Consider the following 25,762-nt stretch of genomic DNA (forward strand, 5'->3'; position numbering starts at 1 on the left):
ACTGCATTTCTCAAAAATGATTAAGCATTTAACACATCAGAAAATGGAAAACACCAGAATCAGGCTTGGTGCATTGTTTTGGCATTAGACTCTGTACTTGAGTAGATAACGAATCCATGTGCTCCTCCTCTGTGACATCCTAGAAATATACTTAACATAATATTACGTTAATGGCGAAAGAGGCCTGTCGTCTTATGCTCACCACCTGACCTATAAAGCGTCAGTGTCTTTTTAACACGCGATTTAAATTATGTTCTTTGGTGAGGGAAGGGAAAGGCAAAAATGATTTAAGCTGAACAAACACTGAGCCCTCATAGGGACCTATTAATCTGTGCTGAGCGTTTGGGTCAAGGGTGAATACTTGTGTGTGACATAAGAAGCATAATTAAAGCAAAAGTCAGACAGCGAGAGCAGCAGTCTGCAATTTAACTGAATTCTGTGGCAAAAAAGTTTATTTCACTTGACAGAAAAAAAACCACAAGAGACTCGAGGAAATTAAAGAGATCTTCACTGCTGTGTTTGAATCATCTTTAATAATCCTGTGACACTTCTTCTGTCAGTGGCATTCTGGGCTCAACAAAACAGTCTGCAGGTTCTGTCACTCAGCACGCAGAGCTTCATGGTGTGCACTTGATTTATCCTCTGTGATGCTTGAAAAGCTTCAAAAGCAGGCACACGCTCAGAAAAGAGGATAAATCAAATACTCCGCTTGTAATTTTTGTGCTACAAAAATGTATTCAGCTGCAATTCTACTCAGGTCTGCTGCCTGGTTGAGTAAAGCCTCCACACATCACTCATCCCCAGTCAGACTGGAGCCTTTCAGGGGCGTCTTGTGGGAATGAGCCTTTTGAAATCAAAATTTATAATAAACCATTCTGTTCTGGAAAGGTATCATCCTTTCCTTGCATCCTTTCTTCTCTCTGTTCCCTCCAGCTCATCTGGCTTCCCACGCTGCTAAAAATAACATCTCACACTTATTTTAAGGATCTGGGCCACATATGTGTTTTATAATAGGTTTCAAACAAAATTGTTTGAGCATGGCAGAAGATCAAAATGCATTTTACTGACTTCTTCACAATTGATTTCTTCAAAAGAATTTAATATTTTGAACTATAAAGATACTATTAAGATTTATTATTGTGTCAATTACATTAAAAAACATCTTAACAGAAACATTTTGACATCAAATATATTTTGCATGACGTCCAACCTGCATTGTCAACTTCTTGATCTGCAGTGGTAGCCGTAATGAAACATGAAGGGTAGAGAACTAACCAGAAAAAGCAGTAAGAAGATAAAAAAAAAGATCAAAGACCACAGTGCAGGAAGCGGATATGTAAAGTACAGTTCTTTTGTAGAAAGTTCATAAGAGAGCAGGCGAGCTGGACTTCCCACTGGAAACAGCTGCAGCCAAAGATCCATCAGATTGTGAAGAAACCCAAAACAGCTGGTCTACAAATGCAAGTGTCAAAGTGTCACAGTCCAGAGATAGTAGAGAACGGAGTTACTAGTGCAAGCTGCAAACCTCTTATCAGGAAAAAAAAATCTAAGGCATTTAACAAAGCCAGCCTATATCTCCTCCATTTTCACCAAGTATCTTGAGCAAAGGATTTGACAGCTGATAAATTAAAAGTTTTTCAGACCTGTTTTTGCACAATAAACTAAAAGGGCTTGTTTAATAGAATGAATAGATGTGATAAAAGATTGTTTGTCTGTTTGTCACATTTATCACATCATCTTTAATCATAATAACCAATCACCCGTTCACTCATGGTGTGAATGGGTGAATGAGGCAGTTGTGTAAAGCACTTTGAGTGCTCAGAGTAGAAAAGCACTGTATAAGAACCAGTCCATTTACCACAAGGTCCCTGTGTTGATTGGTGCGGGTTCGATTCCAGCATCTGAGTTGCAAAGCAGGTGGGATGGTGGTGGCTAACTATACTAGCAGCCATTAAAAATGCAACAATATAGTATTTTCACAAATTTACCTACCCAGGATGTCCCAAAGGTGCTCAATGGGATTCCTATCAGCTGGTCTAACACTGTTAATGTTCAGATGCTTTGTTTTGCCGTATTTATTTGTATGTACTTGCTGCATTTTTAATGCCTCTTTGTATAGCTAATGCACTTCAACAAAAGACATAAAAAGCATTTTTTAAAAAGAAAAACAACAAAGCCACAGGGATGCCAGAGGAAGTGGTGACGGAGTAGTCCCCCGTTACTGCTGGAGTAGACACAGAGCATGAGATGATCACTGCCTACTCATAACACTATTATTCAGACGGATCATGAGAAACAGCCACAATGGTCCCTATCATATTTCATGACATTGACATTACTGTGAGCAGAGTAACAGTGGAGCATCTCACACACACAGTCTTGTGTTACTCAGGGCCGCAGCAGGCTTTCTATCAGCCTGTGTGTCTCAGTGGGCTCCTCCCCTCCCTGGGATCACCCAACACAGCTGAACCCTCACTACCACTTTTCAACACCTTCTAGCTGAATATATTTCTGTCTCCTTCTGTTCATCCCGTCCCTTTGCTTCTTCTGCTCCCGGCCACCATCTGCCATCTCTGTGTGACATGTGGAGCCCCACCAGCCTGCCCTCAACATCCGTCACTCAGCATCCTTGTTCCTCTCCTTTATCTTCTCTTTTTCTTTGCTTCATATCTTGTCCTTTCTATTTTTCATTTCCTTATATTTATTTCCTTTTTTGTTGTTTCCTTGACATTTTCTTCCTGCATTTGACCATTTTAACCTTTCCTTTTTCTTTTTTTTTACTTTCTTCTCTTTACTTTATTATATTTGTTTTCCTCTTCTTTTTCGTTTGCTTCCTTTAATTTTTTCAGATGTTATCTTTTATTCACATTACTTTCCATTCTTTATTTTAATCTAATTTATTTTCTCTTTTTTCCTTTCCTTCCCTCTGCTTTAAATTCAGACATGAAAAACCTCTCTTGGGATTACTGCAGGTTGTTTGTCACTTGCTCATCTCATTCAGCTTGTTGATGACAAACTATAAATAGAGTGTGCGGGACTCAGGCGGCCCTCCACTTTTATATATTAACTTCGCATGGCCTATATAAGCTCTAATGAGGTTGGTTTACACAGTTTCTTCTTGTTGCTTCCCCCACTTTGAGAGCATCAGGGAGCAGATGTGGTGCAGAAAGACCAAACTAGCTTTGCTCTCATATATTTGTCAGTCCCTGAGGACAACTGAATGACTTGTCAGTAGCCAGATCTGCGCTTGTGTTCTCACTGGTGTTAGTTTATATCAGTTTGGGTTGAAGGTTTGGGATTTGGAAAAAATACAAAAAGATTTGGGAAGAATCAGGAGCTGTTATAGTCATATTTGTCATCTTTATTCACGAGATAAAAGTGTAAATAAACCTAATGAAGTTCTTTCACAGCCAAACTTAATATTTACACACTAGAATCCAGTCATATAGGCAGGGAAACAAAAAACAACACAAAACTGTCTGGCATATTGTTTAGATAACAAGTCGAAAGGAAAACAAAAAGTACTCCAAGTGAACTTCTTCTCTTTTTTCTGTGAGATGTAATTAATGTTGTTTACTCTGGAAGTGAGTCAACTTTTATCGCTGAATTCTTTCTACTGACTATGACTTGTTTGAGTGTAATTAACAGCACATATCCTGAGTATACAGGATATTTTTTATTAATTTCATTTGGTAGGGCACTGATCTGGATGCTTCTGTTGTTACAATATAGCCTTCTGTGACATTAAAGAGGTCACCTGATTCTATTAGCACAGCACTGTTGTATGTCATTGTTGTAAGGTAAAACTTTGTCACAGGCTGGACTGCAGACTGTGTGGAGGTTGTGATGTGGACCCAAAAGCAGACAACGCAAAGACTGAACGTAACAAAAAGCGAGCCTTTATTGTGACTGATTCAAAACCAAACGAGAAAATAAACTAGGCAAGAGCTGATCATAAAACCTAAACTGGGAAAACTAAGACATGGAAATATTTGGATAACTTGAAGACATGGAAACACAAAGGATGGTTAACAGACAGCCTGAAAGAGGACCAATTACAACTCACACCATAAATCTTAAGAGGAAACACACGGGGCGGATAAGCAAGACGGAGACAAGAATACACGGCTTGACACGAGGCTGGGAGGAGGGAATGCACAAGGGTAACAAGAAAGACTGGGGAGACAAAGGGAGGAGACACAAAGAGTGAAATACAGAAAAATTAAGATGACACAAAAGGAGAGGCGAGAGGACAGGACAGGCTGGAAAAAACATACACAAAGACAGACAGGGGATAAAACACAAGGAGGGAAACATGTAAACAGAAAAGGGGGATCAGGCACATCGACAACAGAAATAGAAGCAAAACCACGACTAAACTCAGTGCTAAATAACAGAAAACTACAACACTTTAACCTCTGGATGTAATGCAGACTAAATCTTTATTAACGTTGCTGCTTTTTTAACTTGATGCTGGTCTTATTTTCATTGCCATTCAGTGTCTTTCCCATTACACACAAACTTTGTTTTCTTAGTTTGTGGACAGAACACAAGTCTGCTCATTGATAGTTTAACCTTTACTCCTGTCTCAGCATTTTAGACAGATTGTTCTTGACTGGCTCACAGTATTTATGGTTAATATTATAAATTAAACACAAAAAAACTACAGCTGTGAAAATATGTATGTGAAAGTATTTCTGTAGGTTGTCTGAAAGTGCGAGTGTAACGTGTATAACAGCAGTCCTGTCACAATGTTCGTCTGTTTCAGGCGTAGGAAATTATTTATACGTCAAACTTTTTAATAATTATGCAATGCAAATTGTTTAAAGCAAACATTATTTAAACAGTCGGCAAAAGTTAACTAAGAATTTTGTCTAAATTCTAAATAATGGAGCTAAATTAAGTTTAAGCACAGTCAGCTTTCTTTTGTTTATCTGCTTCAAATGTTAAAGTAATTTTAATGAAATTTAAATTTAAATGTATGCATTAAAAAAACAAACCTATTTATTTAGAAGGTTATTATTTGAATGCACCCATTTCAGGTCCTTTTGTAAAACTAAAAGCTGTCCTTACACCAGTGAATGAATGCTGTGGTCTTTGTTATTGTCATTTATTTCTGTCTGTAACAGACAGATCCCCCATCCTACTACAACACTTGACACAATTTCACTGTACAGCTGGGTCTTTTACCTCAGCTGTTTTCTGGTTTAGAAAGTAGAATCACATAATCAACAGCTGCATGTTTTAACTATTAGGTAACTATTTGTATACAGTATGTCATTGTCACCACTGCATTTTCTCCCCCTTATTTGGCTCTGAATATCAGGGGCAGTCTTTGCAGAGATGCCCAGAGCACCTCCAGCTCATTCAGGGAGACTAGTTCCCAAACCAAACAAGAGGTATAATCTCTCCAGCATGTCAGGGGTCTGCTCTGTGGACTCTTCCTGGTAGGACATGCCCCTGAATGTCTCACCTGGGTGACGATGAGGGGGCACTTGTCAGATGCTCAGACCACATCAACTAGCTCCTTTCGATGTGGAGCAGGAACAGCTCTACCCTGAGCTCCTCCCAAATGACTGAACTCATCCTCTCGGATGAGGAGGAAGTTCATTTTCACTGCTTGCACCTAAGACCTCATGTGACCATAGGTCATCAATAGCTGTCTGCCACACCACTGACACTCTACCGTTCCTGTCTGTCAGTTTCGGCTCCACTCTCACTTCACTCATGAACAAGACCCAGATAATCCCAAACTCCTCCATTTGGGCCATCAACTCCTCCCAGAGTGGGCAAGCCAGCCTTTTTCAACCACTCTGCAAATCATCCTAGTGCACGCTGGATGTCACCTCTTGATGAGGTCAGAAGAACCACGAGTCTGATCCTGCCAGAGACCATCTGCCACTTTGCTGCAACTGGACATGTATGAACAGAATCAGTGACAAAAGGAGCCCTGGTGAACTCCAACTCTCACCAAAAACAGGTCTGACGTACTGCCAGCAATGAAAACCAAGCTGTCACTATAGATGGACAAGGACCAAATGGCCCATAATAATTGGCTATTCATCTCAATTTAACCCTAACCCCTTCCTGAAGAAGTTGGCCACAATCCCAGTCGATCAATTCAGAGACACTGTCCTCAGCCTCCAAGCGAAGTTACAGAGTGTTAAGTAAGACAGCCCTGCAACATCTAGGACCTTAAGCATAGTTTATGGTCCTGCAAACGCGTCCATCTAACATACATTCGCATTTGGACAGGGGGGGAGGTTTTCAGCCACCCTAGACATGCTCCCATGTAGTCTTCCAAAGTACTAAGTGCGTGTTGCTGGAAGCAGATAACCTGTGCATCTGCCAAATGCTACATTCAGGGGCATGTCCTACCAGGAAGAGTCCACAGGGCCTACTTGGTTAAAACAGCAGATTTCAACAGGAATGGGAGGATGACAAAAGAAATTTCAAAGATCAACATATGCTGTTTTAGACCAGCAACTGGTCCACAGGCCGGTTGTACCACATACTTTGCATGACTCAGATGCAGGCAGATGATCCATTCTCCGTCTGCCAGCAGGCTGAGTAATAATACCTCTGCTGGGCCACAAATTCCACTCCAAGGGACTCACTGTGAATTTTTACTGCAGTCCTAAGCTGGATAGGACTACTTTTTCATCTCGATGGCTCTCTTCACCACCAGTGTACATCTGAACCTTCTGGTTCTGGGGTTAATACCATGACATCTTACAGCCACAGTTCTACACGCACTAGCTCAGGCTCCTTCCCACCAGAGAGGTGACCTTCCATGTTCCTAAAGCCAGAGTTGTCAGCTAGGGACTGGAACACCAGCACCTCCTCTCCAAAGCCTTCAGTGCTATGATCGACTGTGCACCAAGTGCTAGCATGCCTAAATGCCTAAAGCACCACCTGCGAGCGGTGAGCCAACAGAAGGGTGGGCCCACGTAATGCTTTGGCCTAAGGCCCAGCCACCAGGGCAGGCTCCAGACTGCCAAATCTACAAACTTGGTCACATCAAGGAACTGAAGCACTAATATTTCTTGAATTGTAGTCACTATGAAGATTTCTTCAGCCACATTTTTAAGTACTGCTGTGGCTTCATAGTGTAGTGGTTTTATACATTTAAACAAATCCCTTGGAGGTTGCAGGAGGAAGAGCATCCAGTGTAAAAATCAGCCAAATTAAATATGCAGACCTACCCACTGTGAAAAATCCTTGTGAATAGGGGAGCGTTTGTTTATTGTGGTTTGGAGGAAGAGTACAGAACATTACTGACATGTTTAGTGTTAAAAAGCAGCTCAACTGTTAGAATATGTTCGTCCTAAGAGACGTTGTGTTAATGCAGCTACAGGTGAAAAAAGCAAGGTGTATTTGACATATGCTCATCTTACTGAGGAAATATTGTTGTATGTTAAAGCTGTATTTTATTGTAGTTGGTACTGCTAAATGTGCTATATTAAAGGCCAAGTTGTATAAATGTATCGTCTGATTTTCTTGTCTAACCATTAAAAATAAATAATGAAAAAAACATAATTTTTATGCAGGAATTCAATCACTCATTTGATCTAAAGCAAACATACTAAACTGTGGTTAACATGAGTGAATTAAGACATTTCTACTCAAAATAATTGAGATAAAATTACCACTTTAATCATTTTCACAAACATTAAGCGTACTAGAAAAAATATATCTGGATTTAGACGATTTTCTGTTGTGCGTGTGAATAAAAATTCCAGCTCAGCTTTTCCATTGTACATGTAAGTCATGCAATATTTTTACCAGTAAATATGTTGTTTTTATTGTCTTCAGCTATGGAGGAGCTGGATGGAGATGAGGTCAGAGTTTCCTCCAGGGGACGCTTTGCTGAGAGAGACATCGTCCAGGTGCACTGTATAAGATATATCCACTCTTATTTGGTGTTTATCAGTATAAAACTATGTAGAATTATTTTTTATCAACTGTCCAGGATAAAACCCGAATCAAAACTCAATCAAATTTATTTAACCTTCTTACCAGCAAAACATTCTAGTGATGTCAACAAATGTATAGATGTTTATGAGAAAAACACTCTTTGCATGTTTGATCTGTCTCGAGTAAACGCGTTTCTGATAAGTTTATTGTCTCATTCACCGGTTTTAAAGTCATATTGTATATACCATGATATTCATTTGTAAATTAAGGTCAGAAAGGAGGATGAGACTGGTGATGATCACTGGCAATTTGTTAGCCAACAATCTCAGCTTTTTCTTTCATTTATGCTCACAATCAGAGCTGTTTGCCTGAATATTAAAGACATTTCCTTTCACTGACATAAGAAAGATCCAAGACCAGAATATTATTATTTATTGTTCAATATGAGCATCATCGACTAGAATAGGATATAGAGTATAAATGGACTGGTTCTTATCTAGTACTTTTCTGCTTACCTGATGCATGAGAGAGTAACTTGAATGCACCCGACATGGGGTTAGTATCTTGCCCAATGATATTTGGCTTGCAGACCAACCTTCTGATTAGTAGATGACCCGCTGTGAGCTCTAACCACCCCCAGTGTAGGACAGGAAATAAGGAAAAACAGAATAGTTTTCCTTTGAGTGCGTTTCAGTTGAAGTGGAAAAAGCCTGTGAGGCATAAGTCGTCAGTAACAACGATGATGACTTACATCCTAGCTCCACACTATCAAAATATATGATTTTTGAAAACTGTTGAAAAAATGTTTATGTCTTGACAACTAGGGCAAAAACCCCAACATTTTCAGATACATGAAAATTTACTTACAGTTTATGATTTACTGTGTGATTTTTGGCAGGTCATTTTTTGTGAATATTTCAATCTTAGAGCAAAAAAATGTTACCAACGATAATCTGAAGCCTCACAGTTTGAGCTTGATGTACTGTTATGTCAATACATCTGAAACATTAAAAGTAATAACTCCTCAACTGTATGAAAGCGTATTAGCAGCACCTTAGATGCTGAAGGAACCTACAAACACCAAATGAACTGAACAGTCACTTTTGCCTCCGATCCAGTTTGTTCCTTTCCGGGACTACATCGACCGGTCAGGGAACCAGGTCCTGAGCATGGCCCGACTGGCTAAGGATGTCCTGGCAGAGATCCCTGACCAGCTGCTGTCATTCATGAAGAGTCGGGGGATTGAACCCCGCCCCCCCCTGCCCGTCACCTCCGACTCCCCCTCAGTGTCCACCACAACTGCAACCAATACGTCTACGACCAAGCACTGCAACCCTCACCCCTGAGAGAAGGACAGCAGGCAGAGTGGATCAAGCTGTTTGGGCAAAGGGAAGTGTGTGTGTGCATGTGTGTGTGTAGGTGTGTTCTGGGGTTTTCAAGGTTATCTGACAGAAACCAAATCAGTAAACTGAACCTAAGAATTCCTTCTGAAAGCACTGACTACGAGGATTCCTCTGCAAGACATGTACAAGAAGCATAGAGAATAGATTTTTAAATCTTTTTTTATGTTTCTGATTTTTTGTCAACATCTGTCACAAACACTCTCCAGGTATAACACACGATTCTGCACAGACACACGGGCTCCATTCAAATCTATTGTTTCCTTTGTGTGTTGTAATCCACTATGGACGCTTTATTGACCTTTCTTGCAAAGGTGGGAAGTCAAAAGATTCTACTACTGGTCTTGTTCACAGTCTGCCGTAATAGAATAATAAATGCTGTAGCAGCCATCTAAACTGATTTCTATCAGCTGTGAAGAAAGACAGCTCTGAGGGTGATATCCTGTCCTTATTTGCTTATTCTCAGGGTGTTTCAGTGGCTATTAAATCATGTCTTGGTTCTTGCAACTGAGGCCCAAGGAACACTGGCTCTTTTCTTAAAATTATATGCTGTCTATTACTGTAGAAAATGAAACTTTTGTTTTAGTTTACTTTAGCAAAGGCATGGAAATTGCTCTCCTTTTCAAAGACACTGTTAGAAGACAGGGCAAGTTTAAAGTTAAAATCCCCCATGGACATGAAGAGAGTTGCTTGTGAGCACCTCCTGAAAGGAGTAAACATACAAGGGTATGAAACCAGCCATCCCCTGCTCCTCTGCACCTGCAGCCGCTGTACAATTTGAACATATGGAAGGGCAGATCATTTCAGCCCTGGTTAAAAAGTCGAACATAGCCGTGTCTGTGAGCTCTGTCCCCAGTCTTCTTCTAAACTGTAAATCTCCTGGCTGTGGCTGTCATTTGGGATGAATCATGCATGAGGAAGGTGCCTCTGGTACCTATTTAAAATGAAAAGGGTTTCCCATTGCAGATTTTACAGGCCAGAAAACTTCAAATGTAGCAAAGAAAATGTGTGGGAAGAGTGGGAAACACCAAGAAGAAGAAGAAATCGAATGTGAGGTTTGGTACTTAGTGCTGCATTGTTCAGTTTGCAAACTTTATCTTCATCATGCATGCCGAATTCTTGTTTTTTTTTCTTCTCATATCCTGTATTTTTATTTTCCTTGCTTTTGTTGTGTGCATGAATGATTTAAGCAAAAGAGAGCAAGTGCTTGAACAGAAAACCTAAATCTTTCATTGGCAGTCCCAAAGAGCCCAACACACTGCAGCTTACAAGTACACAGACAAAACAAATGCAAGAATAAAGCAGGAAAAACCAGCTGCTGTGTGGCCAAGAAATAGGATAAAATGCAACAAACATTAATCATTATTAAAATATTATTATTCATCAATTCACTTTTCTCATGCCTTTTATGCTCCTGTCTCTGTAAGAGCCCTCTATCCCTGAAATTCAGTCTTCTCACTGGCCATCCTCTGGAAAGTGACGGAAACCACCCAGTGCTTGAGAGCAGTGCTCGAATTTTGTAGGTGTGACCACAGAAAGAAATCTGTGGTGAACTGATGTCAGCTCATTGCAAAAGAAACATTTCCAAGTTCCTTCAAAACTTTGGGAACTGAACTCTGTTGTCTCGGTTAACCCCCCATGTAGCCACCACCATCAGTTTTTGAAGCCGGAAGTGACCATATTTAGATAAGAGGGACAAGTTTTAACTTACCAGCTAATGCTAGCAAGCTAATGCTAGCTAGGTTGAGCAAGGTGCATCGATAACATGAATCAACAAAGACAGCACCGGTTTAGCAGTGACTCAAGCTCCCTGTAGATGACACACCTATTAACCAAATCACTTTAAGTATTTTCAAAAGGTTGAATTAAAAAAAAAGATGTACTACCATAGCTTTTATGAAGCGAATCCTATTCATTCAATCCTGTTTTTTTTCTACTATACTTTTTAATGGTGTCGAGACAGGCATTTGATTGTAAGCCCAACAAGGGACAATTGTTGAAAATTAGCAATAGCTATAAACTTATGTGCGTTACATCTGTTTCATGTTTTGTACTTGGACTATGTTAAACTGCACTGTCCCTTTTAAATAAATAGATTAACATGGCAGACAGTGAGGTTAGACTTGCTTTTGAAGCCAGCCTCAAGTGATTCATGAAACTGCAGTTTTGGCACTTCAGTCCTGGCTTGATTTTGTTAACCCCATTGTTTCTGTTTCCGGTGTGTTTAGTTTGCAGTTCAAAGACAGGCTACACGTGAATGTTGCTAGTAAAAAGGTGCACAGTGCTAGAATTACAAACAAATAGTTTGTTAGGACTTCTGTCCTGAAACTCCAGCATATTGAAGGAAAGAGGATCTGCCACTGCATTAGAAACACTTGATCAAACTTGGTATATCACTAGCTAAGAAGTGGAGAGACGTAATGAGACAAGATGAGGTCAAATTAAATAAGATATAAGAGAAAAGTATTTGATTTTGTGCAGTGTGGGTTCTGTCCAGTAGCATATTTGTATTAGGATGTGTTTTTAATTATTACAATGGATTTCTGTATTTATTGTATATGTTGTAAAATGGCTCCATTTCATTGGTGTTTATTTTGTCCATTTTCATCTATATTCTAACATTTTAGCCTTCTGAGTTTTTGCAACGACACTATTTTTGCTGTTAGGTGGGCTCTTTTTTTGGTACCACTCCATAAAACAAATACTGTGAAGTTTCATCAATTTTCTTTTGTCTCTGACTTTTTTATGTAGGGTTAGCAACAGTTTTAGAATGTTCAACCTGGCTGTGTCACGAAAACAGAAACAATAATAACAACAACGAATGGATTATATGATATTTATCTGGATTACTGAGTATTTGTCACATTGTATCAGAAGGGAAATTGACATGTGGCCTTATTTCTGTCATAATCCTGCAAGTAAGTGTGAGGGAGGACTCTATTTTTATATGACAACACCAGGAAATATGTTATTTTGCATGCTTATATGGCTGTTATGCTGCTAATGATTGTACTATCTGTATTCATATCTGAAAAAGATTTCAGACAACATTCCTCTGTGTGTTTACTTGTGTACTGTGCAGAATCAATCCTTCTATTTCTGACTGCCAGCCTAATAATCCAGCACATAACAGATATATGAAAAGTAGGGTAGATTTGTATCAAACAACGTTTAAAACATGCATGTTTGTGTTATGACTATATGTAAACAAACCCAAAGTCACATAACCTGTTGGATATTTTTGTATGAAGCATGCTGAGCTTTCTACACAGTGTGTACAGGATGAGGTTATTATATACTGCTCACCAGTTCCATTTGTTATGTAGAAGCTGTGTGTAAATATGTTAAAGTGTTGTACAGAATATTTTGTGAAGTCTTCCTTCTTTCCATTTTTTCACTCTGTTCCAAATATTTCTTTTATTTTTGTTTCCACTTGTGTTGGTCAAAGTTTTTAATTTTGTCACTGTTTTCTAGCTTTTGCTTAAAAACCAAATAAAGATATTATTGAAGGCTGAACTGTAATCTTGCTCACTGTTTTACAGTAATTGCTGTGTTAAACTTCACTTACATCGCCTTTGTTTGTTTGTATTTTTAACTCAAAGATAAATTAGACCAACATCTTTTTTTTTCAAGCAATGATGAAAAATTGTTATTATTTATATATTTGTAAAGGGGCCAAATTATTTCAAATTTATGTACATTTTATACTTATAATCTGCATATTGTATCTATTTTCAAATTATTAAACTTTATGTAACTATATTTTGATTAGCCTCTTTTAGTTATCAGCTGAAGACAGAAGAAAAGTAAAGGGGGAGGTGTATTTGGAGTCAGTGAGACAGAAAAAAGGGCGGGAGTTTGGAGATGTGAGTAGTGACTTTAAAAAGTAAAGACTATGACTAGTAAAGGGAGAGAGCTGGGTGATATGAAGGAGAGAAGGAAGACAGATATATTGTGTGTGCGGGAGAAGGGAAGTAGAGCCAGGAGCATTGGACGTGGATTCAAACTCTATTACTACAGTGCAGATAGGAAATGAAATGGAGAACGGGGAATCTTGAAGGAGTGCTATGGAGTTGAATGTCAGACAGGATCATGAACTTGAAGCTGGAAACTAATGGGCGGATGTCAGAAATTGTCTAGGAAATCATGAAATCATGAAGAAGAAGTGAGTGAATGCAGTGGCAAGGATTAAATGGAGGAAGTGAAGAAGGAAGAATGCTTTGCAGAGTTTAGTGGTGAGTTAAAACAGGCTCAGGAAGGTAGGGAAGAATATTCAGATGACTGGGAAAGTACAGCTAAAGTGGTGAGAGAAACTGCCCAAAAGCAGCACGTGTTTCCTCTGAGCATAAGAAAGAGGACAAAGAGATGGTGGTGATGCATCATTTGCTAGGCAGAGAGATGAAGTTAGAAAGGATGTGCAGCAGGTTAGAGTGATTAAGCATGGAGACAGAAATATAATAAGAGTGTGCTGAGAATATGGGAGGAGTGCCTTGATGAGTTGATGAATAGAGAAATTGAGAGAGAAGAGGACAAATGTCAGACAGTTAGTGAATTAGGAAGTGCAGAGGATTAGTAACGAAGATTAGAGTGGAAGGGTGCCGATGATATACCTGTGGAGGAATGAAGAAGGCAACGGACTTTAAGCTACGGAAAAAAGTTTTTGAAGCTAAATGCGAAGAAGACAAGTTACAGTCAGTGAGCAGCACTATGGCAAGAGTGAAAGGGAACGTTTACTAGACAGTAGTGAGACCGGCTATGTGTGGTTTGGAGATGGTGAAGGTGAAGCTGGAGGAGGCAGCACTGAGGATGCTAAGATTTTCAGTGGGAGTGACCAGACCAAGAGTATAGAGAAGGACGGCTCAGGTAGAGTGTTTTGGAAAGGTAAATGGTAAATGGCCTGTATTTGTATAGCACTTTACTTAGTCCCTATGGACCCCAAAGCGCTTTACACATCCAGTCATCCACACATTCACACACTGGTGATGGCAGCTACATTGTAGCCACAGCCACCCTGGGGCGCACTGACAGAGGCGAGGCTGCCGGACACTGGCGCCACCGGGCCATCTGACCACCATCAACTGGTCAGAGGGCACCAACTTTGGAGTCATAGTTAGCGAGGCAGGCTCAGATCATCTGGACTTGTGCAAAGAAGAGATAATGGATATGGAAGAAATAAGAACACAGAGTGGATTTAGGGATGGAGGACACGCAAACAGTTGGTGTGACAGATTAGGATGCTGGGTATAGGGTGAGATGGAGACAAATGATCCACTGTGGCGAACATTAAAGGGAGCAGCTGAAAGAAGGGGAAAAAGATAGCAGTGACTTAACATGCTGTTTTATTTGTACTGTTCATGTTTTTTTAAAGGGAAAATAAACATTATTAGCCCAGTGGATGATTCTCAAATCTTGTCCCTTGATCAGAGTCTACATTACGTTTTAAACGAACATATTAAATGTGGGTTCTCTCCAGGTAGTCCGGCTTCCTCCCACAGTCCAAAGACGTGCAGTTACTGAGGTTAGGTTAAATAGGGATTCTAAATTACCCATAGGTATAAATATGAGTGAGAATGGTTGTCTGTCTCTCTGTATTAGCTCTGCAGCAGACTGGTGACCTGTCCAGTGTGTACCCCTCCTCTCACCCAATGATAGCTGGGATAAGCTCTAACCCCGAGCTAGGGTTGCCAAATCTTTAATTATCAAATAAGAGACACTCTGGCGTGCCAGAAGCACAATCCACAACCAGCTGGGTAGTGTAAATATGCACTATGCGACGGTGCAGGTAACGGTCAATATATGTGACATTTAAGGTAGACTAAGGAACCAATTGAGTACATTCAGTGTTAAAAGAGAAGCTGTGAAGGTCTGAGATCAGCAGCTCTCTGAAAAAACAACTGAGGTAGTGTTTATGCTCCTATATAGTGAAACTGTTATATGGATGATTAATCCCTTTGATTTGATTTTTTGTCTTTAAAAAGCTGCAACTTTCACATCATGTGGTACTTTAGACTTTTTTCATAAGTTAATTTTGGAGTTTCTACAAACAGTGAACATACAGGATGATTTGTCTGTTGTCACTGGGCGGTGCTGAGGTCTGAGGGCAGCTTTCTGTAATAAAAACGAGAACAGAATCATCACAAAACATGAAATGTAAAGTCTATCCCTCAAATCTGAAAGTAAGTTCTGCTCTTACATTTTTTTTTCAGTTCTACAGTTCTGCCAACAGCTGGCATATGAACTGCTTATTTTAAGAAAAGACAAAAAAAATAGACTAGCACGTTATCCAGTATAATATTTACCTTTGAGTTATTGGTGCTTTTTAAATGTATTTAAATACAGTTTGAAACAGTCGGTGTGGATTTTGAGAGTGGACCTCCTCTCAGCATCCCTGATCTATCTGCCATTGCAGAACAGACATATGCAAACCTCTCCCTGATCGCAGCTGCCAGTCAAAGCGGTCATGATGACGTTATACCCCAATTTAACAGCATTATGTTAGTAATTAGAATCAAACTTATGAGAAAGGAGACCACTTGAACACAAATCAGCCTGATGTGAACTACTGATAATGAAATAAACCATGCTAACGTGGAGGAGGCGGGGTTTATGACCAGCCAGACACCAGGGGCCATTTTGGCTTCATTTTGGGGGCGATGTTAGGTCGTCCATGTGTGTCAAAAAACTAAAAGAATATACACAAATTGATCAGAACAGGTCTGTAATGTTTTCTCTTAGGAGAAAAATGTTGTTTTATACTGCTACACTGCCACTTAGTGGAAGAAATACGAACTAAAAACTGTACCAAACTGGAAACGGGAATTTCCCAAGTTTTGGATTCACTTTTCAGTTAAAAATAAATAAATAGTGTAGAATGGTTATCTTAAATGTATTATTGATAATAACCAATCCGCACAAATATCCAATACTACACTATCCACATCACAATTTCACTATGGCATATTCTTGCTGCCTTCAGGTACTCCTCGTGGTTCAAACCATTACATTTAAGGGCAGCAGTATATATTGCACTTTTTGACCCAAAGACATTTGGTTGTCCCTCTGTTAATAGCAGACTGTAAGTTTAGCTATCAGCTGTGGCTTTATTCGTTTTCTTAAATGTAAGGCTTCTGTGCAGAAAACTGAAGAGAAGTTCTATCGACCTTGACAAAGCTTTGGTAGTTGCTAACTACCAAAGCTTGTTGGTTCATCCACCCCTAAGTTGAAATTTCAATACTGCCCCTGAACGCAACACTAGGCCCACTGGAAACCGTGTAGTGGCTCCATGGATCATATCCATTTAGTAGGGCGGGCCTTTTCCCGTGTCGCTGCTACAGGGATACCAAGATGGAAATCCAGGGGCTTTCTGATGCCCAAAACATTCAGTCTCAACATGGCGCCCTACACAGAAGCATTTCGTCTCCACATCGATCGGCAACGGGGTCAATACCTCATTTTATTTCCAGCGAAAATGAAGCGGAAGTGCTGCTGGAGTCGCTTGAGCTACACAGCGACAACAACAACAACACTAGGCCGAGAACATCGCCGTTTCGCCTACTGGCGGAAAATGGCAGCGAGGTGGCTTGTTCGCCTGTCAGCGCACCGCAAACTACGCTTAAAAGCAATTTGCCGGGTAACAGACCGGGCGTGGGATTTCATAACGTGAACCCGGAGAAGGAAAATGAGCTCAGTGCCCTACTAGCTTCACAGGAGTTTGTCAAGACAGCCTGGAAATACGGATTAGAAAGCGGGGATGTTGTAATGCAAATGGCGCTGCCTCTCTTTGAAGGGGAAGAGGAACCGATGCCGCAGCGGCAACCAACGTTTCCAGTTTTACGGCAGCAGCGTGAGGACGGCTCCTGCAAACAGCCCTCAGTAGCCAGCCATAGCGCTGCGGCGCTGGGGAACTTGAGCACGGTAAACCTGGCGGAACAAACCACCCAGGAGTTTTATGTTCTTTTTAATGTCGTTCAAGACGAAGGCAGCGGCGAGACAAGTAAACAGCGCCCGGATGTGCCTGAGGATGGCGATCAAATGAAAGGTAAAAAGCAGTGTTCCAAAGCAAGTCCCTGTGGCCCCATGGAGGCTGGAAACCGCAGTAACGTTGTTTCATGTGAATCTAATGACACTTTGAACTGCCTCGATACACAGGGCTTGAAACCTGAGCATGTTTTCAATTTACTGAACGATAATCCCGCGGCGGGTAACGTTAAACAGACTGCCTACCACCCCACCGTCGAAGACGTTGTTTTGACAAACAAATATGGCGATAGGATTTGTGGCCAGATGTGCACCGAAAGCAGCGAAGGTAAACTGGTCAGGGAGCTCTCGTCGCAGCCTCGCGTTGACGAGAGCAGTACCTTGATTTCAGGGACTGCGGGGATCGTGGAAGCCATGGACACATCGGACTTTGGTACAGATTCAGCGGCGGCGCAGGGCAGTACAACCCCGGTCACGGCCTCCACAAGTCCGCCTGCTAGCGAAACATTTTCCGGAACTATCACGATAAACAACCAAAGCATCATAGTGACTATTGAAAACGGGGTACTAACTCTTGCTGCCCCACCCGAGGGCTATGTACATAAGGAGGATGACATGGTTAGCTTAAAGGAGCACTTAGGAATGAAAGATCATGAAGATATTGTTCTCCTCAACTATGACAGTGGTACTAAATCGATCGGGAAGATCAGCACACTGGCAGTAGCCAGTTCCAGCCACCAGGAAGAGCCTACACCTGGTTTGTCTGTCAGCGACTCAGAGCTGGCTCTGGTGGATGACTGCTCCCTGTCAGAGCTAGGTACTTCACTGGACTCCTGTGCCAAGCAGGAGGCAGGGTCACTATGTGCAGTAACAGAAGCAGATATGGGCCCTCCTCCTCCCGAAGCCGCTGTAGCTGGCTGTGACAATGAAGAGTGTCACTCTGTACCAGTAATCAGGTCCAAGAAAGACACCGTGTCCACCTTTGACTGCCCAGAACCAGGCTGCCCCTCCACATTTGACACACGACAGAAACTCAAGGTTCACCTCCTAAACCATGCTGAGGACCCACGTCCATATCAGTGCACTGTGGAAGGCTGCGGCTGGGCATTTGCCACCTCCTACAAGCTGAAGCGGCATCTCCAGTCCCACAACAAGCAGCGGCCACATACGTGCCAGTTTGAAGGCTGTGGGCGGCGTTTTACCACTGTCTACAACCTCAAGGCTCACGTCAAAGTCCACGAGCAGGATAACGCCTTTGCCTGCGAGGTCTGCAACGAGAGGTTTCGCAGTGCTACCCGGCTCACCAACCATCAGAGGGTCCACTTTGAGCCACAGAGGCCTCACAAATGTGAATTCCCAGGTAACTCATACATCAAACTGTGAATTTTGTGCTTTTATGTAACTATTTGGAATTTCTAGCTTTTTATTCTGCTCTTGGAATTGGCTGATGGGTACTCCACAACATCACTGCTATGATATGAAGCACTTTACCAGAAGGTTTGACGTGTTTTGAGCAACACAGGGCATTTACTTATTCCCTGCTACACATTTCTATTCATTATCTGTGCTAGAATAGCTTTGCATGTCTTGCAGTTCAAAAATATTCCAAATTTATCTGATACTGGGACTCAGTATCAACCTCTGAAACGAGCTGTTTTAACTCCTACCGGTTTTAAACAAACTCTGTGGCTGCCCTAGCTAAACAAACTTAAAGCAGCAGGTGGGTGGGGCCAAAGTTCCCAGATGACCATATTCTGGATCCCTTCAGACATCGTTTATAACCAGTAGTAGAAAAAACTGTTTAAAGGTGAGTGTTAAAAGCAGTCTGAATCCTGAGCTTTTGTCTCACAAGAGTTAAATGTAGATGCACTGATCTATGTTCAGTATGAGGGTACATGATTATAGCAGTTTCTGTTTAACAGAATATGATGAAAAAGTATATACATATAAAATGCGCCTTTATGGTACCGTTGGTGTCCTACATGTTTGTCTTTCTATCCTATGCAGGCTGTGAGAAAACCTTCATCACCTTCAGTGCTCTGTTCTCCCACAATCGCACTCACTTCAGAGAAACTGGCCACTTCATGTGCACCTACCCAGGCTGTGACAAGACCTATGATAAGGCCTGTCGTCTCAAGATCCACATGAGGAGTCACACGGGTAAATTGAGATTTAAGGGTCGGTTCAGCTGGGCCTGTTGTTTTCTGTGGTTGATTTTTTAAAAAGCAGCATGTAGTCTACTAAATTAACTCTGGCTTATTCCTAATACATTTTTGTGAAGCAGTCAGCTGCAGTGCCGCAAATCCAAACACATTAGCTGTGATTGTTCTTCAGAACACTAACACTAATGCAGAGAGTAAAAGTTCTTTCTGAGCTTGGAGTGACAAGTAAACCTGATGCTTTTGTGGGGAATATGTATAGCTGTAAGTTATTTAAAAAGGCCAATAATTGTGTTTTTTGTTTGTTTTTTATGAGCATTGAGTTAAATAGAAATCACAAACATAAGTGTGTATGTTGTCACTTTTAGTTCTTAGAAGGACAAAACCAATCAGCAGCTCTAGCGTTCCGAAAGAAAATCGGCCAAAAAAATCTCGATCCAGCTCACATTAAAAGATTTGTGAAGTGAGGATCCTTGCAGCAGTAGGTGTAGTGTAGCATTAGGAATGAAACTTGTAACTTCCTCTCTCCAGGCGAGAGACCGTTTGTCTGTGACTCCGAGGGCTGCGGCTGGTCTTTTACAAGCATGTCAAAGTTGCTCCGACATAAAAGGTGAGTGCTTATTAATTTATGCTTTGATCATGGTGTAAAATAGTGGACACACTCCATTTGTGTGTAACTTACTGTTAGGAACTCCTGATAAAGTATCTTTCTGCGACTGCAGATGGAAAATAGCTGATAGCTAGATCTGATGCAACGCAGCTTTTCCTTTTGTGTATTTTCTACATGTTCCTAAAGGCAATAAACAGAAACCTGAAGTAATGTTTTATAACATCTAACAAAGTTATCAAAGGAATAAAGGGAGTGAATGTCTACATCGTGCGGTGAGAACAAACCTTGTTAGATAAGCTGACCATGTCAATTTTAGTTTTGTGTTCTTTGCATAAAGGTTTGAACGAACAAGGTTATGAAAATGTGAAGTTTTCTCTGTAAAGGTCATCTAGTTGCGAGTCTTCACTACAGTGTTGATACTCATTTAGTATGTTAGGGTTTTATGTCAAGTTATATAGAATAAAGCTCTATTATAATGTAGGATGTGGCTACCTTTTGATTGACAGGGTGTTGCTTGGTATAACTCTCATCATATGCTTCCTTGGCTCCAAATACCCAAAACAGTCTTAGCAAAATGCCTAAATGGAGCCTTGCGAAAAGCAGCATACACCCTCCTCTTCCGTGCTGTCTGTGGGAATGTTTTGCCACTACAGGAAGTGTGATTGCTGTTACATGCCTGTTTTTGTTTTAGTGAACTTGAGCTTGTCACTGCAGTTCTGTTTTACTGGTGCAGTTTGACTTTGAAAGGCTTTGATTCCTTGTTAAGTTTAGCTTCAGTTTGATGTAACAAAATGTAAATGAAATTCTGTTTTTGTGCTATGACTTTTCTTACTTTGTTTTAAATGTGTGTGTCTATAAGGAAACATGATGATGATCGGCGCTTTGTCTGCTCAGAGGAGGGTTGTGGGAAGTCCTTCACCCGGGCCGAGCACCTCAAAGGACACAGTATTACCCATCTAGGCACGAAGCCTTTTCAGTGCCATGCAGAAGGTACAAACCTTTTATAAAGGAACAACAACAAAACTGTAATAATTTTCCACGAGACAAATGTTCACATTTTCTCCCTGAAATATTTACTTAAGACCAGTGTTTCATGGTGACTGATTTCAGTAACATGTGCCTCCTTTGTGTTTTTCAGGTTGTAATGCCAAGTTTTCAGCACGTAGCAGCCTCTACATCCACTCCAAAAAGCATAAGCAGGACGCCAGCACCCTGAGGACTCGCTGCCCTGTGGCCAACTGCTCCAAACACTTCTCGTCCCGCAGCAGCCTTAAGAGCCACATGCTCAAACATCACCACCTCAGTCCTGGTTAGTAATTGTTCTGCAGACTTAAAGTTCCCCAGCACTGCGAGTCTCGTACTGTCTGTGAACATCTATAAAACACCACCCAACTGTTTTCTGTTTCCATGTGGGGCGATGGATGGAAACCGTTCCTTCTTTCTTGTGTAACAGTTTTAAACTTTTATTCCACTTGCCGTTGTTCCTGAGATGTTCATTTTTAACTTGGGGTTTTTATTTTTTTGTTTTCCTTCCCAGATGTTCTCAGTCAGATGGAGACCACACCAACCCTGACCCCCAGTAATGAGCTCGTTAGTTCCACACCTACCACGGTTGCAGGATCTGGTATTGCTGGGGGCGACCAGCTGACAAACCTGGACCTCAGCTCTCTGTTCTCTTCTGTGCCTGGAGGAACTGCACCCACTACAGGCATTGGAGTGGGAATCCCAGTTGGTGGGGCTACGTCTAATGGCCCGTTCACAATGGACCTCTCCCTGGTCAGCTCTGGCATCCTGACCATCGACCCCTCTTCAGTGGGAACTACACTTGTTACCAGCACTAACACCACAATGGCCAAGGCTGTGGACCCTCTTATATTGGCAGCCAATGCCGACATGACCCCCCACCACAACCTGGAGGGAACGGCAAGTGACGTCCTGCGCCCACAAGGCACCCTTAACCTGGACGATGTGCAGACAGTTACCCCAGAGGCGCTGGGAACCCTCACTGCCCTTACTATGCAGGGTGCTGGTGCCACTGTGGACCCCACTCTGCAGCACCCACTCAGCTCGTCCAGCTCCTTGAGCGTGGAACCCACAGCCTCCCTGGCTGTAGCTCCCGTTGCCGAGCTCCTTGGCTCACCATCTAAGGTGGAGGTGGGTGGCCAAGGAGGTGCTGGGACTCTGTTGGGTTGTGTGGAGGTGCTGGGACCCCAGGAGGGAGGAAAAGTGCTCACTCAGTTTGTCTTTCCTGGTCACAGCAGCAGCTTCAGCCCACAGAAAGATTCGGAGCTCAGTTCTGTGTCACCAAGCAGTTTCCTGGTGAGCATAGATACTCACAGATTCAATAAACCAATCGAAACACAGCTGATACAGAAAATACATTTGCGACTTTCAGGCATACAAGCTTTCCTTTTTATCTCGAACGGTAACCGGTTGGGTAAGGACCCTGCTCACCTTTCTGTAACAAAACCAAAAAAGACTCATAGTTCAATGACATATAAAGGGTCTTTGATAATGAATTGTCAGTCTCCATTCTTTCATCTAGAAATGGAAAAAGATATAGCCATCGTCTCAGATGTTTTTTTTCTTTCTTTGTTGTTTTTCAGTCTTCGGATCTTTGCATGAATGTCCTTTTTTATTTGACAAAATGTTTTTCAGTGGTGGCACATATTTAACAAGATTAATCACAGTCAGTAGAGAAAGTAGTCAACAGACATGATGAAAGGTGGTGCAAACCTAACATGCTCCCATTTTGCTTGACAGGAGAGTGGGGGCTCGGCTAGGACTGACTACAGAGCCATCCAGCTGGCTAAGAAGAAGAAGCAGAGAGGCCCCTCGGCCTCCTCCGGTAACTTACTTTCTTTAGTTTCATGCTAGCCAAAGCTCCAGTAACTGTTAGACTGACAAGACTTTCCTTTGACTTGTCCAGGGACTTCAAGCTCAGGTCAGAGAAAAGCTAAAGGAACAAAGGCTGCCACAGCTCCAGGACCACTCGCTCCCTCTGGGGCTCGCTATGGTGATGGAGCTGCAGTAGCGAATGGGGGCCTGACTCTCCGTGACCCCATCACCGGTGCCCAGTATGTCCAGATCCACCTGCTGCAGGTGAGATATGAAAAGTTGGGGAAGGTGGCAAATCTGCCCTGGTCAGAAAACATAAAGCTGTCTAGACCAAACCGTGATACTTACGATTCAAATAAGCTCATGATTTGGATAACTCGCCACTGCTACTGTCTGGGCACTTGCCTTTGTTTTAATGAGAATTTGTTCCACAGAATTTTAATTCCTTTTCGTGCATTTTTACTGCACAGTGTGAAATTGACCTTTTGTGTACCGTGAAAACATATTAGTTGCTATTTGGGAACTAAGAACACAGTATAAGTGCAGAGCAACATCCCATAAGCTCATTAAAGTGCCAGTTTAACACTGGCTACAGGGAGTTGTTCTGTCTGAGGCTTGTTTTTACCATTTTGTCAAATGTGTGCCATTAACACCAGCTGTATTATTGTTTCCCATTACAATCAAGTACCAACTTATGTGCGTCGGGTCGTTTTATAGCAATTGCCTGTACTCCTGTGACATCATTTGTATGCCACACGAACAAAGGAGGATGACTGGCGATGGTATACCTGCTGCTGTCTGTGGGTTTTTGTCACATTTGGGGACCACCGTGCTGTTTTTGTGCAGCCTTGTCCCTCGTTGCCAGGTTTCAAAACTGGCGGTTTTTGATTTTCATGAAGGAGACACTCATGACATTGAATAGCCAATCAGTGGCATGCAGTCTGATGACGTCACATTTTCAGATCACTTCATGACTAAAAAAAAGTACCTGGTAACAGGTACTATCACCTAATGGAAAACCCTAAAAACCATGTCGAGCCAACCTGTGTAGGCCATAATGGAACAGGGCTATATATGCCAGAAGCTACAAGGACATTGGTGAAAGTGAAACCCAGTTCCTCGGCTCAGTATCAGGAAACACCTGAAGCAAAGGTCTCTGTGTGGCGGCCGAAGTGGAAAAAGTTGAATGATGTAAAATAACTCAAGAAAAGTGTAGAAACATTCTGCACAGACCTCATGAAAGTTGGTGCTGCTAGCACAGCTAATGCTAGCACAGCTAATGCTAGCCACACCCACACATAAAACACTGTATGTTTAGTTTCAGAGTTCCAAGTGTGAAATCTCCGTTAATCTGATTTCTTTCTCCTGTCTGATCAACTAGTAAATTAGTAAAAAATGAATAGAAACATCCAACTAGGGACTGTTTTTCTTTTCACGTACTTTTGTGCACTGAACAGCACCACTAATGCACAGCGGTTGTTGGAGTGTCTAATCAATGTGTGAACACGCAGGATGACCCAGCCAGTGATGGAGACCTGGCCTTCCAGTTGAGCTCTCAGCCCTCCAGCTCCCACTCTCAGCTCACTGTTGACCTACCTGTCAACATTTTACAGGTGGGAGTAATCTTTTCTGTCGTTAAAGAGACATTCGACTGCATTTGTGCTTTGACTTTCTGTTATGGAATCGGTTGTTTGTCCTTTGTAATAGCCACAGATTAGTGACACCGTCAGCCTTTAGAGAACTGAGCCATGATGCTTTTCTCCACAGGAGTCTTCGGTGATTACAGAGGACGACAATGGCTCTGACAACTCCCAGTTCACAGGAAGCACAATCAACCTTCAGGACTTGGAGTGACCACCTATACTGCTGCGGGGTCAGAGGTCAATCAGCAGCTGGCCTCCATCCACAGTTTACATGAGATGATAGATTTCATCAAACAGTTGCCTCACCCTCGAAGGGCTTTTTGGACATGTGCTCCATGGAGTTTGTGGTCATGATTCAGCAGATAATGCACCTTGAGAAGAAGAAAAGAGGATTCTTTGTTGAGAATGTTGCCGTATTATTTTAAGTCCAGTTTGTACCAAATTCAAAGCCTGAGAGCACAGTCGTGTCAGAGGCTGCTCCGTCCTCTGTGGGTGTTAACAGTAATGATGTCTGTTCCACAGTGCCACATTGCCACTCACATGCACACACAGTGCGCTGTGTATTCTCCAGTTGCCTTATGAACTCATGCTTCACGCTGTGCACGCCTCCACCGGCAGGTTACCTGCTTTATTTGTTCTTTTCTCTTGTGTTTTCTTAGATTTATTTTTCTATGGCAGCAGTAATTCCATGTTGAAAACATGCCTGTCCATGCATTTGTATACATGAGTAGCTCCCTTCTTATGATGATTTCAGTTTATTTATTAATAGCTACGGGTTTACAGAATGGCAGAGCCAGACGCAGAAGAATTAAAGACTCAAAGCACAATCAGAAGAGCGTGTGAAGTAGCAGTCATTTCACTTTGTTCGGTTAAATGTCACAAAGGGGAGATTAATTTAGTAAGGAAGTATCCCTGTACAGAATGTGTTAAGTCATAGTACTGATGAAGCTGATCATCTCACAGAAGAAACAGAGTTTGGAGCAAGGACCAGTCGGCAGCAGCTCAGTTTTAGAAAAGGCAAAAACAATCAGAGGTTTAAAAATAGAGCGTGAGTAATGGAAGAAGTGCTGTCAATAACAAACTGCAAAGTTTGGTCACATGGGTTTTTGTGCTATCATTTATTTTTAAATGTCCCATTTAGCCAATACAAACAGAGTGGCATATATAACTCCCTCTGTGCAGCTAACATTTAATTACTATGTAATCTATTTGAACTAC

At 41.7% G+C, this 25,762-nt stretch overlaps 2 protein-coding genes across 3 annotated transcripts in view; both read left to right on the forward strand.

Annotated features, from left to right (window-relative positions):
• LOC147329821 (copine-9-like) overlaps positions 1-12,833 on the forward strand; it is a 191,677-nt gene extending 178,844 nt beyond the window's left edge. For both annotated transcript variants that reach the window (XM_086291172.1, XM_086291173.1), the window contains 2 exons: positions 7,816-7,889; positions 9,036-12,833. In XM_086291172.1, the coding sequence (XP_086147298.1) occupies positions 7,816-7,889; positions 9,036-9,263 (302 nt within the window). In that variant the 3' untranslated portion in view covers positions 9,264-12,833. The remainder of the gene's footprint in view (positions 1-7,815; positions 7,890-9,035) is intronic.
• Positions 12,834-16,615: 3,782 nt separating this feature from the next.
• Positions 16,616-25,371, forward strand: LOC147329823 (zinc finger protein ZXDC). Its single transcript, XM_086291174.1, has 10 exons — positions 16,616-18,654; positions 19,302-19,454; positions 19,985-20,063; positions 20,923-21,053; positions 21,202-21,372; positions 21,601-22,382; positions 22,827-22,911; positions 22,993-23,165; positions 24,413-24,514; positions 24,669-25,371. The coding sequence occupies exons 1-10, from the start codon at positions 16,662-16,664 to the stop codon at positions 24,753-24,755; spliced, it is 3,756 nt and encodes a 1,251-aa protein (XP_086147300.1). The 5' UTR covers positions 16,616-16,661; the 3' UTR covers positions 24,756-25,371.
• Positions 25,372-25,762: the final 391 nt, after the last annotated feature.

Source organism: Aulonocara sp. 'chitande type north' Nkhata Bay, linkage group LG5 (assembly GCF_057382095.1).
Source record: "Aulonocara sp. 'chitande type north' Nkhata Bay isolate Kocher_YH1m ecotype deep benthic linkage group LG5, A_spYH_male_GT1.1, whole genome shotgun sequence".
NCBI lineage: Eukaryota > Metazoa > Chordata > Actinopteri > Cichliformes > Cichlidae > Aulonocara > Aulonocara sp. 'chitande type north' Nkhata Bay.

Coding starts and splice junctions, on each gene's coding strand:
- LOC147329823 (XM_086291174.1), top strand. CDS start 16,662: ATGGAAATCCAGGGGCTTTCTGATGCCCAAAACATTCAGTCTCAACAT. Junction 22,383..22,826: donor TGTCACCAAGCAGTTTCCTG/GTGAGCATAGAT, acceptor TTTGCTTGACAG/GAGAGTGGGGGCTCGGCTAG. Junction 24,515..24,668: donor TACCTGTCAACATTTTACAG/GTGGGAGTAATC, acceptor TTTTCTCCACAG/GAGTCTTCGGTGATTACAGA.